This window comes from Scatophagus argus, chromosome 1, assembly GCF_020382885.2.
Source record: "Scatophagus argus isolate fScaArg1 chromosome 1, fScaArg1.pri, whole genome shotgun sequence".
In the NCBI taxonomy this organism is placed as follows: Eukaryota; Metazoa; Chordata; class Actinopteri; family Scatophagidae; genus Scatophagus; species Scatophagus argus.
The window spans coordinates 27214001-27231294 of NC_058493.1; the positions used below are offsets into that span (position 1 = coordinate 27214001).

The 17294-nt window shown below is 44.3% G+C and overlaps 3 protein-coding genes across 4 annotated transcripts in view; all 3 read left to right on the forward strand.

Annotated features, from left to right (window-relative positions):
• Positions 1–1495: 1495 nt before the first annotated feature.
• Positions 1496–3991, forward strand: LOC124064508 (troponin I, fast skeletal muscle-like). The gene is made up of 6 exons (XM_046399048.1): positions 1496–1503; positions 1592–1628; positions 2294–2446; positions 2966–3055; positions 3312–3488; positions 3714–3991. Exons 1-6 carry the CDS (start codon positions 1496–1498, stop codon positions 3798–3800), a joined length of 552 nt encoding a protein of 183 aa, XP_046255004.1. The 3' UTR covers positions 3801–3991.
• A 747-nt stretch (positions 3992–4738) lies between these two features.
• On the forward strand, positions 4739–9372 carry aph1b (APH1B gamma secretase subunit). Of its 2 annotated transcripts, XM_046395686.1 has the most exons (7): positions 4739–5061; positions 5769–5939; positions 6629–6702; positions 7088–7210; positions 7430–7557; positions 7735–7946; positions 7987–9372. In XM_046395686.1, exons 1-6 carry the CDS (start codon positions 4949–4951, stop codon positions 7900–7902), a joined length of 777 nt encoding a protein of 258 aa, XP_046251642.1. In that variant the 5' UTR covers positions 4739–4948; the 3' UTR covers positions 7903–7946; positions 7987–9372. The 2 variants fall into 2 exon arrangements, with proteins under 2 accessions (XP_046251642.1, XP_046251633.1); XM_046395677.1 differs by having other exon boundaries at positions 7735–9372.
• Positions 9373–10643: 1271 nt separating this feature from the next.
• Positions 10644–17294, forward strand: part of otog (otogelin) — a 46132-nt gene continuing 39481 nt past the window's right edge. Inside the window, exons 1-6 of the mRNA XM_046399060.1 lie at positions 10644–11331; positions 11549–11603; positions 12199–12256; positions 14109–15258; positions 16006–16104; positions 16796–16953. Of these exons, the coding sequence (XP_046255016.1) occupies positions 11256–11331; positions 11549–11603; positions 12199–12256; positions 14109–15258; positions 16006–16104; positions 16796–16953 (1596 nt within the window). The 5' untranslated portion in view covers positions 10644–11255. The remainder of the gene's footprint in view (positions 11332–11548; positions 11604–12198; positions 12257–14108; positions 15259–16005; positions 16105–16795; positions 16954–17294) is intronic.

Below are 17294 nucleotides of genomic sequence, written 5' to 3' on the forward strand. Positions count from 1 at the left end.
TCTCTGTTGATATATCAGAAACTTGTGTTTATTTTCATTGTGGCTTAGCTTCTATTCAGTAAGAAAGAACAGTACTGGCAGAGCATTTGTGTGTGTGTGTGTGTGTGTGTGTGTGTGTGTGTGTGTGTGTGTGTGTGTGTGTCCTCTTCCCTCCCAGGGTGTTGCAGCAGCTGAATATAATGGGAACCACTAAGAGCAATAAATCCTCCCAGTTTAGAGCTCACAGCTGCTGGGAGGCCTTTTCTGCTTCACGGGCAGCGACACATCCGTCCTGCTGTCACTTACAGCTCTCATTTTGAAGGTTATTTTATGTTAAGCCTGTGAATATTCTCATTCATGTTAACAAAATTACATTTACCCTTCATAATGTTTGTGTGGCAGAGAATACAGCATGTTGTGACTTACAACTAAATGTAAGATCAAAATCAAGTAGTCATTTTAACTATCAAATAGTTTTCTGTAACTAAGCACGTCTAAACCCTCTCAGTATCCTGACGGTTGACTTTCACTGTCACTGAGTCGTTATTCAAGCAGATGTCTGAGTTTCAGTGCAGCTACAGATGAATCTCTGCTGAGCTCTCGCTGCTGTCCGTGAAATCTGAATGAAACCAGCACGGCAGTCAGCTGAAAGGAGCTGAAAGGAGTCAGCTGAGCCGACTCGGAGGACATCGAGGACAGCAGAAAACAACCACTGAGCTCCCGTTGTCTTCAGAGATGATCACGTGCTGCCGGGTTTTAGCTTCCCTTCAAATGTCACAGACGGTTCTTGATAAATACCAGACTCTGTCTCCTGATGGCAGAGCTCACCGATGAACTGCATGTCTGCCAGGGCTCCATCATTTATTTTCATTATAAGTCTGATGTTAAGTAAAACAGTGGCTGTAATAAAGTCTATAAGCAGAATTCTTATCAGATGGGGAACCTGAGACAAAGTCTTATCAAAATGGGGTCCGTGGACTAATGTGTGCCAATTTAGGGGTCCTTGGCCTGGAAAAGTTAGTGAGCCTACTAAATGCCCATTTGACAATTATATACCACAAGAAAATCAAATGATTAAAGGAAAGAAACAAACAGTGAAGAAATGGTGATCCTAACCAAAGGAAATAAAAACAAGGCCCACTGCATGTCTGCACATCAGGATCACCATTTCTTTGTTGGTTCTGCTGATTTGATGATGATAAAATTCACATAGAATAAATCCTTTAACTGGGATTTTCTAAGTTAAACCTCAACAACTGAATATGCAAACCCACACTCATCTGAAGCTTCTGGAAGGAAAATTCCTGAAGCATTTGTTTGAGGCTCAGCTGCCGCCACTGACCCCTCAGTCTGGAATCTAACCGACAGCTTCTGAAAACAACTGCCATCGCTGCATCACACACACACACACACACACACACACACACACCCTGCACCAGCACCTATAAACAGACCGGAAAAAGCTTGGTGTTCCCACTCCTCTCCCTTCTGCAGGCAGAAATCAGCTGCAGCCAGGATGGCAGAGTAAGTCCTCATCTGACACTTTCTGGATCTACAAAACACACAGAATTACTCTGTAATAATTCTCCTTCTTCTTCCTGTTTCCCCACAGGAAAAAGATGTCGACGAGTCGGAGGAATCAGCTCAAGGTAGAGTGAGACGACGCTGATGAGTGATCAAATTTAGTATCACCACCATCTTAGATTTATGTACTTACTGTAGCTACTGTAAAAGCAGTTTATTAAGTGTTTGTCAGGATGAGAGTTGAGCTCTTTGAATGTGAGTCAATAAGCAAAGCTGGCAGGCCAAAGTGGTGTTCATGTATTTATGGCCTCCAGAGCTGATTTTCAGCCTGGCTCTCCTGATCGTGTTGAATGTGACCGTCCTGAACTTTCATCTCTAAATGTGAGAAATCTTTTGGGATGACCACCTCAGGGTTTACTGGGTCAGCTCACGCTAAATGTGCCAGCTGGTAGATTTGGTTTATAGGAGGCCAGAAGAGCACAGGGCATCAGTCATTTCACAAACAAAAGCTTCTCTGCCAATGTTGCCGCAGCTTTCACTGATCCCACCTTTCTGACGAGTTCCTCGTCTTCAAGCTAAAACTCATTTAACATCACTTTAATCTACTTGTTGGTGTATTTCTGTTCTGACTGTAAACATGACACTGACTCTGTTGTGCACCCGTTTTAAAGACAGAGTGCAGGATAAACAAAGCAGCTGCTGTCCACCTGCCACGACACAAAACACTGACTACTGCATGACACACACGCAGAAACACCAGACCGAGGCTGCAGCTCAGGTGGCGCTCTGAACTCGCTCCTCCTCTTCCTCTCAGAGCTTGCTGCTGCAGATTGGCGAGTCGATGCTGGAGGAGGAGGCGCGAGAGGCCGAGAGGGAGAAGATGAAGTACATGGAGGAGAACTGCCCCTTGCTCTCCATCCCAGGCTGCATGCAGGAGCTCCAGGTAAACTACCTGGTGGATAAAAATGACCACACGTGTTTCCCGTCAGCTCTAAGCTTTTCTATCATCTTTCAGCTTGTTGTTTTGGTTTTAACCAGAGCTGAAAGGAAAGTGAATATTGAGCTTCATCAGTTTAGTAACTTTGGCAGAACTGGAATATAACATTCATAAATATAAACTGTATTTTTAGCCATCGCTGTAAGGGAGGGTGACATGATGGCTGCTCGGATAATTGCGATGTGCACCCACACCACGAGATGCCACTGAAGCCTACAGACATGACTATAAATGCAATTTTAAATGTAAATCCCATCTGGGAATACCGTGGCTTTGTACATGAATTCATTTTAAAGTTATATTCCAACAGAAAGTAATTTAAGAGAGTAGAAGGAGACAGAAAACTGGCCTTGTAAGTTGAGAAAATGGATCTTTGGCTTGATGCATTAGTTTTGTTTGTGAATAAAGTTTCTATTAAAAGCTCATGCTTCACTTCTCTCTCTTTTGCTGTCTACTAAACACCAGGAGCTGTGCCGGAAACTTTCCAAGCAGATTGACTTGGTGGACGAGGAGCGATACGACATGGACATCAAAGTTAAAAAGTCCAACAAAGAGGTACTAAAGTTAAAGGGTCATTTAACTTCCGTGTAAACCCAGTAGTGAGTCCCTGTAAGGCAGGAGCTTCTTCTCCTGAGACTCCCACTGAATTCATCAATCAGTTAAAAACAGCTCGGAGAAGCTGAGAGGTAATCGTTCGTCTCAGTGTAAAATAATATGTCTGACTGCAAGGCTTTACAAGACGATAATTGTGAAATGTGGTCGTATCTTGAGTATCTTGTTCAGACGTCTGAGTAACTGTCTTCTCTGTCAGATTGATGACCTGAAGCTGATGGTTCAGGATCTGAAGGGGAAGTTTAAGAAGCCGGCCCTGAAGAAGGTGCGGATGTCGGCCGACGCCATGCTGGCCGCGCTGCTGGGCTCCAAACACAAAGTGTCCATGGACCTGAGAGCCAACCTGAAGCAGGTCAAGAAGGAGGTCAAAGAGGAGGTGGGCGATTTGCATTTTAATTTAGACGCTGAAGGACAATCACAGAACGACTACATTTGATTTTGAATCTTCTTGCTGCAAGGATTTTTGTGTTTTAAGATAAGAACTTTATTTTCACCTCTCAAATCACACTAAAGCTCATAAGTCCTGATATACAAAATAGTAAGAGAGCCTGAACCATTTTGTTATGAGTGATATTGAATCTGCCTGCTGCTTTTCTCTCAGGAGAAGCAAACCGGCGACTGGAGGAAGAACATTGAAGACAAGGCCGGGATGGACGGCAGGAAGAAGATGTTTGAGACAGAAGCTTGAACATCAGTGCTTAGTTCTGCTGTTGATCATTCATTTCTACATATTATGTGAGTCCATGCTGTTGGAAAATTGTAAAAATGTGATAATAAATGTCTGGTGTGTTTCAGGTGATAATTTGATGAATAAGAAACAGGGTGTGAAAGAACACATTGCAAAAATGAAAGAGAATAAAGTTAAAAAGAATAAACAGACAGATAAACATATTAGAAGCGTAAGAACAGCTAACGTTAATAACAGGCTTTTTTTTTAAAGATTGAAAAGTTTCTCTGTTATCAGTATTATTTCATTACTTAAGTACCTGCAGAAGAATTAAGTCCTTTGTAAACACATCATGTGAACGTGGATCCTCAGAAACTCAGAGGTGGTGTTTCCTTAACATACTTGTCAGATGCTTTTACTTGAGGTCCCCATACCTCCAGGCTGATCAAATATTTGTTTAGGAATATGCAACACTAAACACAATATCAACTAACACAATATTACAGGCCTCAAGATGGATCCTGCTTTATTAGCCAATCTTGGGTCCGTGTCCTCAGCTAACTCACTTTTAAACTCTTTGTCTCTGGACTTTGGCCTACGCTTGTTTAATAATTTAATCTAATTAAAATTTAATTTTACACACGCTTAACAGGACAACAAAAACTACTTAAGATGCAGAAAAGCAGATTTTTTTTCACTACGCAGAAGGTATAAATGACGTATGCGCAGAATAGACAAATTAATACACACATTACACTGTCAAACCTTCTTATTAATCTTGATTTTAAAATGTATATGAAGAATGTGGACTTCGTGTATCGCCAAGTTATAAAAGAAATATACAAGAAAACAATACATTCACAACATACATTCCTACATTCCCTTCAGGCGCTAAACAAAGGATTTACTGCGTTTTCCAATTCTTGCTATTCTGGGGGGGCGAACTTTGCGGAGATCACGTGACACATTGTGACGTCAAGACGTCAAGCGAAGTCCCCGTGATACGCTTGTGAAAGAAGAGGGAAGTAGAAGTGTACGATCGGCTCCTTCAGCAGGCTACGATTTGTGCGATTTAAAGACAAACTTCTGTAAAGCGCCTTTTGAAGGAACAAGACAAGGCGCTTCAGGGTCGCGCTGCTGGCCGCTCACTTTCCCCACGAAGAGCCAAAATGACGGCAGCGGTGTTTTTCGGCTGCACCTTCATCGCCTTCGGCCCGGCCATCGCTCTGTTCGTGTTTACCATCGCCCGAGAGCCACTGAGGGTCATTTTCCTCATAGCAGGGTGAGGGTTAATTTATATCTGTCAAAGTGTGGTCATAGTAAACTTGTGTTCATCGTGAGTGTGTGACACTGACAGACCTCGCGTGTTGAATTGGGTAAAAGCGTGTATTTACCGCAGCTAGCTTGGTAGCTAACGGATCGCCTCATTAGCTTGCTACTGTGTACGATTTTCGGTCTTCCTGCCAGTTTACTGAACTTCACGTCTTTCCGGTTGTTCCCAGGCTGTTCTGCTTTGTAAAATCCAGTTTTAGAATCCAAAAGTCCCCTGATTTTAAAGTGGCGTCTGGAAAACGGTCAGATATAATCAGTAAAGGCGAAGGTATTTTGTGTCTGACAATGGAACCGTCTCACTGGGGATTTAATGGGTTGCACTGATTGCTGGCCATCACTCGAGACAGGCTGCATAAACGGAACTAAACAACCAAAATAGCTTCAAAATAGCTGCTTTGACATTGAAAGGCCAAGTTAAAGGGCATAAATGTAATGTTTTGCTTAAGGTTTTGCTTTAGTGAGCTGGTCACGTTCCGTTAACAGTAAATTATTGTTTTATCAGGAGCAGACCGGTGATACGAACTGTACCGAGTGCAAACAGATCCAGGTTGCACAGCTGTATTACACTGTTTTGTTAAGTGAATGTCGTACCTGCCTGTTGCTGAGCTGCTTTCTGTTCAGAAACCAACTGTTTGCTCTTGTCATTTTCCCTCTCAGAGCGTTTTTCTGGCTGGTGTCTCTGCTGCTGTCCTCTCTGGTGTGGTTCATCTCGGTGCAGATCAGTAATAAGGACAGCGCGGCGCAGCAGAAAGGCCTGCTCATCTTCGGCGTGGTGCTGTCCGTCCTGCTGCAGGAAACCTTCCGCTTTGCTTACTACAAGCTGCTGAAGTAAGTGGCTGTCTCTTGGTTTCCACACGCGTCCTCAAAAACATTTTCACCTGTTCACACACACACACACACACACACACACACTCACTGATGGCAGAGTTTACTCATCAGGAGTGACACAGCACCTCCTATCCAAAGCTGTTTCTTAGCCACTCACACCAAAACTCACGCTGATGGAACTGCCATCAGGAGCAGTTTGCAGTCTTGCCCAGGGGCACTTCAGCATGCAGCCCGAGCTGTGGGTGGAGCCGCTGAGTTTCACGTTCATGGAAGTCCTGCGCTACTTACTTTAGAGGTTATTGCAGTTTTCCTTGGGTGAAACCACGGATTGACTGGACTACAAGTGAAGTTGTGTGTCACTGAAGCTTGAAAAATAAAAGTATAAATATATTACAATTTTTGTGTAACTTAAGCACCACCACCACCATCATCATCATCATCATCACCACCATCACCATCACCACCACACCCTGACTACTACTTTCCCAGCGTGTTTGTCTGCTCTGAAGTCGATCTGTCCCAGTTTGTTCCGGTTTCCCACCTTCACGTCATTGTTGCCACTCATATCATCTTCCACTAACTGACACACATATTTCGTTTTGATGTTCATGTTTACAGCTCACAGTGACACTAGGGACTGAAACACTGATGTGTGTGTGTGTGTGTGTGTGTGTGTGTCTGTTTTCCAGGAAAGCAAATGAAGGCCTCCTCGCTCTCAGTCAGGAGGAAACCATGCCGATCTCCATACGGCAGCTGGCCTACGGTACACGCAGTCTGCACCGCACATCGCTGGCAGTTTGAAAAACATCCGATACCTGCAGTTCTGCCAGTATTTATTTTTAAAGGGACGCGCTACATCGGATTCAGTTTATTTGTCATCAATGTACACATGCTCATATTATGGCTTGTGCGGTTCAGAAATCAGTCTAACAGTACTGGTATTGTAGTTTTTTTTACCAGTACCCAGCCACGGTGATGGATATATGCGGCAGTTAAAAAAATAAACTTCTCAGCCAGACATGTTTCAGAATGAAATTAAGCAGATGTTTATAATTCATTGATTGATAATTTCTTCAGTGTATCAGGCAGATTGTGGTGTGAAATGCATCCTGGGAATAAAACGCTCCTCTGCCATTGTTTTGTGTCAGTGTCCGGCCTCGGCTTCGGCTTCATGAGCGGAGCCTTCTCGGTGGTGAACATCCTGGCCGACTCTGTGGGGCCGGGGACTGTGGGGATCCATGGAGACTCTCAGCACTACTTCCTGTCCTCAGGTACCAAACCAGAATTCACGCTACCCTCCACAGCAGGCGCTTTGCCGTTTTGATGTATGTGTCTTTGTCCTACCCCAACTGGTTAAATGTTCCCACCCTGTTCATCTGGGAGGCGAGTCAAGGAAAAGTGTGTAGAGCGAAAACATGAATTTACCGAAGAACCGATCAGTTGAAGTCAATAAAATCGTGCATGTGCATGTAACCGCTTTCCATTTTCAGCCTTCATGACCATGGCCATCATCCTGCTTCACATGTTCTGGGGCGTCGTCTTCTTCGATGCCTGTGAGAAGCAGCGCTGGTGGGCCGTGGCTGCTGTCATCATCAGCCACCTCATCGTTTCCTGTCTGGTGAGTGTTGCTGAGGGCGGTGGGGGCTGGGTGGGTGCTTCCTTCAACTCCATATAGAAGATAATGCATAAAGCCCATTCTGACATTAAAAAAGAAGGGAAGCCAGAGAAGAGCATAGACTAATGTGTTATTTTTTTTAAGATGTATTTTCATATTCAATCATTTGTTCTCATGCAGACCTTCCAGAACCCTGATTATGTTGCCAGCCTGGTTCCCACCTACGTCATCCTGTTCCTGATGGGCGTCTGGGCGTTTTACTCTGCCGGCGGTTCGCTCAGGAACCTCAAACTCTGCCTCACCTGCAAAGACAAGGACTTCCTGCTGGCCAACCACCGGCCCAGATAACGCAGCACGCCAGGCAGCGTGCAGGACTCTCAATACACAGAGTTCACACACACACACACACACACACACACACACACACACACACACACACACACACACACACACTCACACAAAACAAATACAGAGCAGGAGGAGTGCTAAAACCTCTGCTTATCTGCTGTTTCACTCAAGAGGTGTCTCTCTCAAGTAAAAGCAGCAGAAGTTCCTCCAAGGAAGTAACGATGGGAGGTAATTTTTCGATTCACGTCCAGCTCAGATGCTCAGTTTGTTTTTAAAGATTTCTGTTCAAAAATACACAACCGTGTACGACAGGTGAATAAACCTGCGGAAGATATTTTAATTCGACACTCTTTACATCCTGTACATATTCTGATGTCAGCTTCTTTACTTCAAATGTGTAAAATCTTTCAAAGGTTGGATTTAACATTATGAACAAAACTCTCTGTGTACATATTTAAGCATTTTGAACCCCTGATGGTTAGATATTGAGAATTTTTCTGCCTTTCTTTGTAAATGTGATCCTCTCTCTTTGGTCTGTATAGGAAGTTGCTTTTGGTTTGAAATGAACTTGCAGAAGCTTAAAGGGGACGTGAATGATAACGTCTCAACTTCATTTCCCTTTTAGGACGTAAAGATTGATTAAAGCTCGAGACTGTCAGTTCTAATGTAAGATAACTGACAGATAAAAACTGCACAGCTGTAGTCATAACGAGTTTTGTCCCATCCGAGAGGCGAGCGGCAGACTGATTTGACCAAATGTGCAGACAGACACATGCAGCTGCTGTGAGTTAATGATTTCTCTGTGATCTTATGGAAAAAATGTTTCTTCTGTCTTCTGATTTTTAAGAAGGAAAATGTTTAGTACAACTAGAGATGCACGAGATAAATCACGCCAATAAATTATCAGCAGGAAATTTATATTTATTGGATGATAATACGAGTGAATGCGACAGGACTTATACACACTCCGGTGCAGTAGGTGGCGCTGTTTAACATGGCAGTTCTTCGAGCTGAAGAAAATTAAATCCATCCATCTTTGCTCATTACATCTCAGCCTGTGTCACCTTCAGGTGTGCATGCTGGTTATGAACTTCTTTTTAAAACACAAAAAATGTGAAATTATCTGCTATCCGCTTAAAAAAAGTATAGAAACAATATATCAAGAACCGAGATGCTGAAGTCCTTGTCTGAAGGTGAGGGGAGTCAAAGACTCAGCGTGAACAGTTACACTTTATCTCTCACTCCTGTGGACACGTTGGCTCGCTGGTTTCTGAATGTTCACTTTCTTTGTTGCCTTTTGCTTTTATGTTGTTCTGTTTCAGTGTGCAGGAAATCTTCAACGTGTTAGAAATTCCAGACAACAAATGCTTTTCTTTGCACCTGATGCTGTTTGTACAGTTTGTATAGATCACAATGTTGGACGAGGATTACAGGATGGATGTTATCGACGAGTTAAAGACGTAAATCCTACCCTCCTGTGTTCAGCATGTTTCCTGCTTTGTGCTGCCACTTTGGTTTGTTCAAACCGGTAGAGAAGTGACTTGAGTTCGTTAGGTAGGCCCAACGCAACAGTCCTGCCTTCATGACGGTCCCAACGTTGAGTTTGAGTTAAAACCGTTTCAGCTTTTGGAGGGCGTAGTTAGTGATGCTGTGGAGCTGCACTGCTTTATCCTGAGAGGAGTTTCTGTCATTTAGTCTCCCCACACTGATACGAGCTGGACAAAATAATAGAAACACCCACCAGTGTAATTCAAGCTTTTGGATGGACTGCAGTGAACGTTACACCTGCTGAACACCAGGCGGTTAGCGTTTAGCCCCAGCTCAGTGAAGGTTTAAGGAATATGAATATGAGGCTGCGTGAGAAGTCATAAAGTATTGAGACAGAATGAAACCAGACGTGGTTTTCAAGCTGCTGCTGCAACTTCTGATTCGATGCAGAAACTCCACAGAAGACAATCAGTCATTTCATGGGAGCTTTAACGAGCAGCCTGCAGGACACAAAGCAGATGCCAGCTTTCCAGTACAGCGTGTGTGTGTGTGAGATGCTTCAGTTTAAAGACAAGGAGGTGCACGAGTGTGTGTATGTGGGAGTATGAGATTAATCACATGTCCAAATCAGAAATCACATCCACTTTTTAGTTTTCTAAAGCCTCCTCCACCACCACCACCCCCACCTTCTGTGCTGGTCGGGTCTCCGTTTATGAAAGCGGACACCTCCTGGCTGGGCGACACAAAGCCTGTTGGGGCCTCCGAGGGCTTCACTCAGTCAAAAGCCTTTTCACCCACCCAGACAGACAGACAGACAGACACAGGAAGCGTTTCCTCTGCCGAAATCCAGACTTTCACATGCTAATACGAGTCTGTGCAGCTGGTGACTCTGGGGTCCCGTCGGCCAAAGGTTTGTGTTTCCTGTCAGGTTTCAGGAGGTTCAGGTCTCAGTCAATGCTCCGTACCTGAAGCGAATAAAAGCTCACTGATGTTGGCTGTAAGACATAACCTGGAGCTATAAAGATTCAAATCAAGTGGATTCATCCAGCGAGCAGCCTGACGGTCTGGTTTCAGGTGATCAACCAAAGCCCAGTGGTGGAAAGTCTCAAGTACATCTACTCAGTTGCTGTATTTGTATACATTTGTGAGGTGAGTATTTCCATTTTACACTACTTTATACTCCCACTCTGCTACACTTCAGAGGGAAATATGTATAAAATAAAGCACATTGTTAAACACGTGGACTAAAGACTCTTAAGAAAGAAAAACAACCAAAATATTATTATTATTATTATTTAATTTGAGCCTCACCGTGAATGACACCTCTGAACAGGATGTGCTGCTGAGGACGAAGAAGAAGAACAGCTTCACCAGGTGAGACAATCAGTTTGTGGCCGTGGACCACAGGGGGCGCTGTTCTCTCGGCTCCTGGTCAGTGGAAACACGCACAGGTTAAACACGTCTCTCAGGGTGTGTGTGTCTGCTCCGTGTTCATCAGTGTGTGTACGGTTTGAGACTGTAAGCAGCACATTGGCGGGTTTAGTTACATTTGACTCATATTAAGTGATTTAACTCGTCATCACCGACTCAAAGTTAACGTGTCTTTGTTTTAGGATCGTCACTGTCTGCAGCTCGCATCTTCTCTGATCTCCACAGCGCAGCACAGCACCTACACGCGCGTTTGGTCCCGCCCACCTGCGCATATTTTATGCTAATGAGCAGGTGCGGCGGCTCTTGAGGCGCGCGGCGGGCCGCTCGGGGATGAGCCGGATGGAGCAGCGCAGGGAGCAGCGGGAGTCCAGCCGGAGGGTTTTCACCAGGTGATGCTGTCCAGACCCGACTGACTGCGGATCCGCGAAACACGAATGGATCCCTATTTAAGACGTAGCTGGAAAAGGCGTTTTCATTTACTGTCTGTGTATTTTATCCTAATTTATCAAGGTGAGTCACCTGGGATCTTCTGTCAGGAAGCCGAGGCGTCTGAGTGGACGCGCAGAGGCAGATTAATTAATGTGGTTTGGGATAAATTAGGAAACGCAGCAGGTTTATGTTTCTTCTGTTCTTCTTGTCTCAGTCTGGACGAGCTTCTCACTGTGTTTGTTCTCAGCTGTTTTCAGTGTATTCAGAGCGTTTCTTTATTTATTTGGCCTGATTTCAGCGCGTCTGTCCGGGACTGACAGGGTGCGTCTTTCTAACCGGAGCGAACTTAATAAGTGAGTTCATTTTTATACTGAAATTGTTTTTATTATTGTGTTTTCATGTCATTAGTCTGATGAGATTTTCTTATATATCACTTTTTATATTTACTATTTTACATAAGTGGACATTATGTTTTTTATTATTTTATCCTATGATTTGTAATGATTTCAAATAATGATAATCTCCAAAGCATGTTATATTTGTTAAAATCAATCCACAGCTATTGTAATGATCAGTTCTAATAATCTTTTAAAGCAAAACTCAGTTGCTTGTTGCTCCTCTGAGAAGAAGATTTTTAGCTTTTTGGACTGTTGCTCACACAAAATACGTCTGCTTTGAGCTCTGGGAAATCACGAGCAGCATTTTTCAGTCTTTCCTGACATTTTATGGATCAACCGATAGTCAGTTGATGGATTAAATCCACACTGCGGATGCTGGTCGCAGCTCTGGGTGTTTCGCAGTGTTTGGTGGGGCAGGCCGAGCCCGTCCGGTCTGATTGATGGTTTGGGGCTGTTTGGTGGGATCCTGGTCCTGCTTGGTGGTGGGTTTGTGGTGTCGGGGTTGAAAGCTGCAGCAGGAACAAACCTCTCCTTGTTCTCTCTGTCCCAGCAGCGGGAGCAGCAGGATAAAGCAGCAGAAATGGGACACCGCTTCCCAGGGAGGGCAGGTAGGCCGCCGCATTGATCATTGATGCTGATGGAGCTGCTTCGGGCGGCAAACGCGCAGTCAGAGCTCAGCCCAAAAATCAAACCAAAGCACAGAGCCGTCACCTGAAGGGCCATGATTTACACCTCACATATTTACAGTGTTTGCTTTTAGAGTCTGCTGCACAGACAGCATCGGAGTAAATGTACACTAAAACATCTCCTGTCTAGGCAACATGTTTTTGTTTCATTGAGGTAAGGTGACAGCAAGTGAAATATTTTTTTTAGCATTCCTATTTTTTTTTGGTTTAAACTCCATTTAAGTTCAGTTTCAAAAATGCATCTTCACCTGCACTATTCTTATGTGGTATTTTACATTTGTGGTTTTGTTTTCAAACAAACAAAAATGCATGCTGAGTGCAAATCTCCCCCGAGATCATCCTGACACCATACCTCCATGACATGTAAAGACATGACCTGAAAATGTACATTGTTCCCCGCTGATTTACACCTCAGCACGTCGTAGAATTGCGCCACAGTGGAATTCGTTCCTCAGAAGCTGGCATGTGGGGGAGTCCCAGCAGGAATATACGGTAGCCGATCTGTTGTCTCGCTCTTCCTCTATCAGAGCCTCCATCGGCCTGAATGTGGTCGCTCCTTTTGTCCGGCTCTCCTTTGGCTCTGAGAGGCGTGAGAATGTGGTACAAACTATGGAGGGTAGCAAATAAACAAAGCAATTAGCAGCGCAGGTCACAGAGCAGGTTTATCTCGTGTCGGATCTCTGAGCTTTAACTCCATTCACGGTTGAGTCAATGCATCGTGACCTCTGGGTCGAACACGGCTGCATCTGTGTTTAAGCTGCTGGTTCTTGATATCTCCTGATAGCAATCAGTGATTAATAATTGATAGTCACACATCCCTCTAAGCCCCCTCGCTGCACCCCTGCCACCTGCTTTGTTCCTGATCCCTGAGATCAAAGCCTTGGGTTTGAGGGCTCAGGTATCCGGAGACGCTGAAAAGGTGTAGAAACAACGCTGACGGTTTCTGAATGCTAATGCCTGTATTTTCAAACCAAAGCCGCCGTTGTATTTCCTGTTCAGTATCTGACCATCGAACATCTGACAGTTTTAACGCCAAAATTTTTATTCCTCTGAGACCGCTCACAGAACTTTTAATTTCAGCAGCTCTGCGTACTGAAGTGTAAAACCTTGGACACATTTTGGTTCAGAAAAGTACTCCCCCCCCGAACATCTCCACGCTGCTTATCTCAACAAAGATCATCCAAAGTGGGAAAACACACGGGGGAGGTGGTGGAGCAGAGGGTGGGGTTGTCGACCTGGATGGGAAAGCTGAGTTGGAAGTCACAGTGGAGTTGTTAATGAAGACTGGATGACAGCTCTTTTCTCTGCAGCCTCTTCTTTTCCCAGCGCCGACACTGTTTCATCCTCACCAGTCGGGACTCTCTGCTTTGGCATCGACGGGTGTAATTCTGAGAGGAATTTTTTTGCCCTCAAACAAAACCCTGATTTGTAAAAGCTTCGGGTGTATTACATTTTAATCAAACTTTTATTAATCTGTCACCCGAGAGCTGAGCTTGTTTTTCCAGATTTTGTTTGATATTATTCTAAACTCAAGGAATTAATTAAACGAATCAGCCTGCGTTAAAGACTTAATTCTGGTTTGTTGATGTTGGCTCACGTTGCCAAGTGGTGCCATAGACCACTATGAGAAAAATCAGATTATATTCCAATATATTTTGTTGGAAGAGGCTCTGAAACATCGCTAGGCACAGGATCAGGTTATGGCTTTATGACTGGATGGTTTCAACTGTTGCATGAAATACCTGTTGATTCAGTTTCTCTCCTTGTCCTACAGACAGCAGCTGCTCTGTTAGAAACCAACATGTCTTCCACCAGTCATTCACTGGTAAACCTGACGTCCAATCTGACGTCCTCAACTACAGATGGGACACCGGTGTCATTGTGGACCTTCAGCTCTGACAAATCATCTGCAACCACAGCACCATCTAGTCATCAATATTCAAGAACAGCATCATCCAGCCAATCACCAAACAGCACAACACCTGCCAGTCAACCCACCACCAAGACAGCACAACTCAACCAATTAGAAACCAGCCCAGCACCATCCAGTCAGTCACTAACCACCAGAACACCAGCTAGCCAACCAAAAAGCAGAACAACACCACCAAGCCAATCAACAACTAAGACGCAATTCAGCAATTCACAGTCAGCATCATCAAGTCAAATACCAAAGAGAACAGTAACATCCAGCCAATCACTAGGCACTACAGCACAAACCAGCCTATCACCTGGCAGCCCAACGCCAGCCAGTCATTCATCAACCACCACACCATCAGCCAGACAATCACCAGGAAGCACAACACAAACTGGTCAACCACCAACAAAGACTGCACCAGTCAACCAATCTCCAACTACTCAGTCATCAGCTAGCCAGTTGCCAGTCAGTACGGCACCATCAGCTCAATCTCCAACAAAGACAGGACTCTCTAGACAATCTCCAACCAAACAAGCCAGCCAGTCACCGAGTAGACCAACACCCAGGCAACCACTGACAAGCACAGCATCAGCAAACCAATCACCAACCAGCACAGAAAAAAACAGTCAATCTCCATCCACCACAGTGTCACCCAGCCAATCAGGCAGCAAAACACCAGCCAAAACCTTATCTGAGAATAATAAAGGCAGCACTATAAAATCTAACCAATCAGCATCCAGCCCAACACCACTCAGCCAATCAAAAAACAGCTCAAAAACACTGAGCCAATCATCACTCACCTTGGCATCTTCTCAAAATTTACCAAACTTGACAAAATTAACAGCAGCTAATCAGTCCATAGACCGTTCAGTACCATCAGACCAGTCACCACCTGGCTCAGCATCACCAGCTAGCGGAGTCTTTTCACCAGATGAGCGTCCAGTTAACATTTCACTGCTCACCAGGCAGGCAAAGGAAGCCCTGAAGTCATCACTTCGTCGGAGTGCAGGTAGGTTTACTCTGAAAATCCAAATGTGCAGATGGGATTTGGTTTGGGCATACAGAATCAGACAACTTCAAGGTTACATTTTTCCACATGGTGCAATCAGGGAAGATTCTACAGTTGGCAAAATTATTTTATTTCATTTTATCATCTGTATCCCCCAGACTTCAAAAGTCAAGACTGAGTCTTGAGCATTAGAGACCTGATAGGTGTTTTGGCCAAAGTTTTCAGAGAGTCACCCCCGATGCCATTTCCAAAACACCAGAAAGTTGTGTAATGTGGCTTTAAGCAGAGCAACAAGTGAGCCCTCTGTTTGACTTCCCCCTCACAGAGTGAACAGAAGGAAAATAGCTTTTATCTGATTCACCCCCTCCACAAAACCCCTGTGTGGTACCTGTGCCTGTGTGGGACATGGCTGACCGGACAGACGAGCTGTGAGCCCACTGAGCAGATGGTGTTACTGCAGGATGACGAGACTTCTTTGGTGTTTGGTGGTGCGTTCAGTGACCAGAACATTTGTCAGGTCATCACAACTCCGTATGAGTGCTGACAGATGGTGACTTTTCCTTAAAGCACACTGTCAGTCGTTCCAGGTGTCTTTATTTCGTCACAGTGTTTCAGCAGGTTTTTATCAGGAACAGTTCAGGTGAAAAACTGCGTAACTCAGCAGGGGAAATTTGCATCAGTGACACATTTGTGATTTCTGATGAGCAGCCGTGTTTTCTTGTCTTTTTCTTTTGTTTCTCTCCGCAGAGCCGTGTGTGTTTCCCTGCCTGAACGGAGGGCAGTGTGTTCAGTCGGGGTCATGTGACTGCAGCTTGTATCAGGCCACTGGACACAGATGTCAGACAGGTAAACCACACACCTGACATTAAAGTCAGAAAATTTTTTTGCAAGGTTGCCAGTTGTGAAGTGAAATCCGTAGAACAAATTACTCACTAATTACTAATTTGTTGCTTAAACCCAAACACAGCGATTTGCAGGGGTTATGTTTCATTCAGGGAAACGTAGTGCAGGCGTGAAGGCTTGTCATGAACGAAATCATGAAAGAAAATTAAAAATTTGTGTCCATTTACACAAATCCCATACATTATATTTTATGACTATTTCACAAACTGCTTAATATTAAGTTGAAATTTCAGTTTCTCTCCCAGAGGCTTTTATGACTTGAGGCCAAATATACTCAGTCAGAGTTTAACACCACAAAAAGTCTTTTTACCTTTATTATTGTTTGTTTTTGTTTTTGTTTTGTGTTTTTTTTATACTGGTGCAATAATCCACTTTGTTTTGTCCTGTGTCAAGGCATTGAGATAACCTGGCAGAACAGATCTATTAATCAATATTTCTGCATGGAGATTTAGAGCTTTTTAGCCTCTGTTAGCTTCTCGTGCCCCTTTAACAAGTGATGAATAAATCCAGTATGTCATGAAGGGTGAATATGAACAAATACAAAACATTTTTATCTAATATTTCTCTTGTACAAGGTAAATGACGTGAAATTCTTTTATAATCGTGCATTTTCCTCCCCAACTCATCTTCCCAGTTCCAAATCCTGGCTTTGAGAGGGAGATGACATGCAGGTCGTGGGGTCAGTACAACTTTGAGACCTTCGACGGCCTCTACTTTTACTTCCCCGGTCGATGTACGTACACTCTGCTGAGGGACTGCGAGGAAACCACTCAGGCCAGCATCGTCGTCCAGGTGAGTTCAGACTCAACGAAATAAATCCTCCCGACTACAAGCTGCCCAGAAGGTTTCGGTCCGACGCCTGCTTCCAGTTGAGGAACGTTCGGACTCGGTGGCGTCCCGCTTCGAAACACACTCTCCATTCTGACTTGAGCGAGGTTCAGTCTCAGCCCGAGGAGAAGATTTGCTCTGAAGATTAGTGAAAGCTATCTGGTTATTAGAGTCAATTACCATTAAATACTGCAATTACCCACTATGCCTTGAAAGCATCTGCAACAGACCAGGACTTTGTTCTCTTGGAAAGGCAGCCGATACCGTATCTGTGTATGGGAAAACCAAACTGAACAGGGGGCATG

Coding starts and splice junctions, on each gene's coding strand:
- LOC124064508 (XM_046399048.1), top strand. Junction 1,629..2,293: donor GTCGGAGGAATCAGCTCAAG/GTAGAGTGAGAC, acceptor GTGGCGCTCTGA/ACTCGCTCCTCCTCTTCCTC. Junction 3,056..3,311: donor TTAAAAAGTCCAACAAAGAG/GTACTAAAGTTA, acceptor CTTCTCTGTCAG/ATTGATGACCTGAAGCTGAT.
- aph1b (XM_046395677.1), top strand. CDS start 4,949: ATGACGGCAGCGGTGTTTTTCGGCTGCACCTTCATCGCCTTCGGCCCG. Junction 5,940..6,628: donor GCTTACTACAAGCTGCTGAA/GTAAGTGGCTGT, acceptor TCTGTTTTCCAG/GAAAGCAAATGAAGGCCTCC. Junction 6,703..7,087: donor CATACGGCAGCTGGCCTACG/GTACACGCAGTC, acceptor GTTTTGTGTCAG/TGTCCGGCCTCGGCTTCGGC.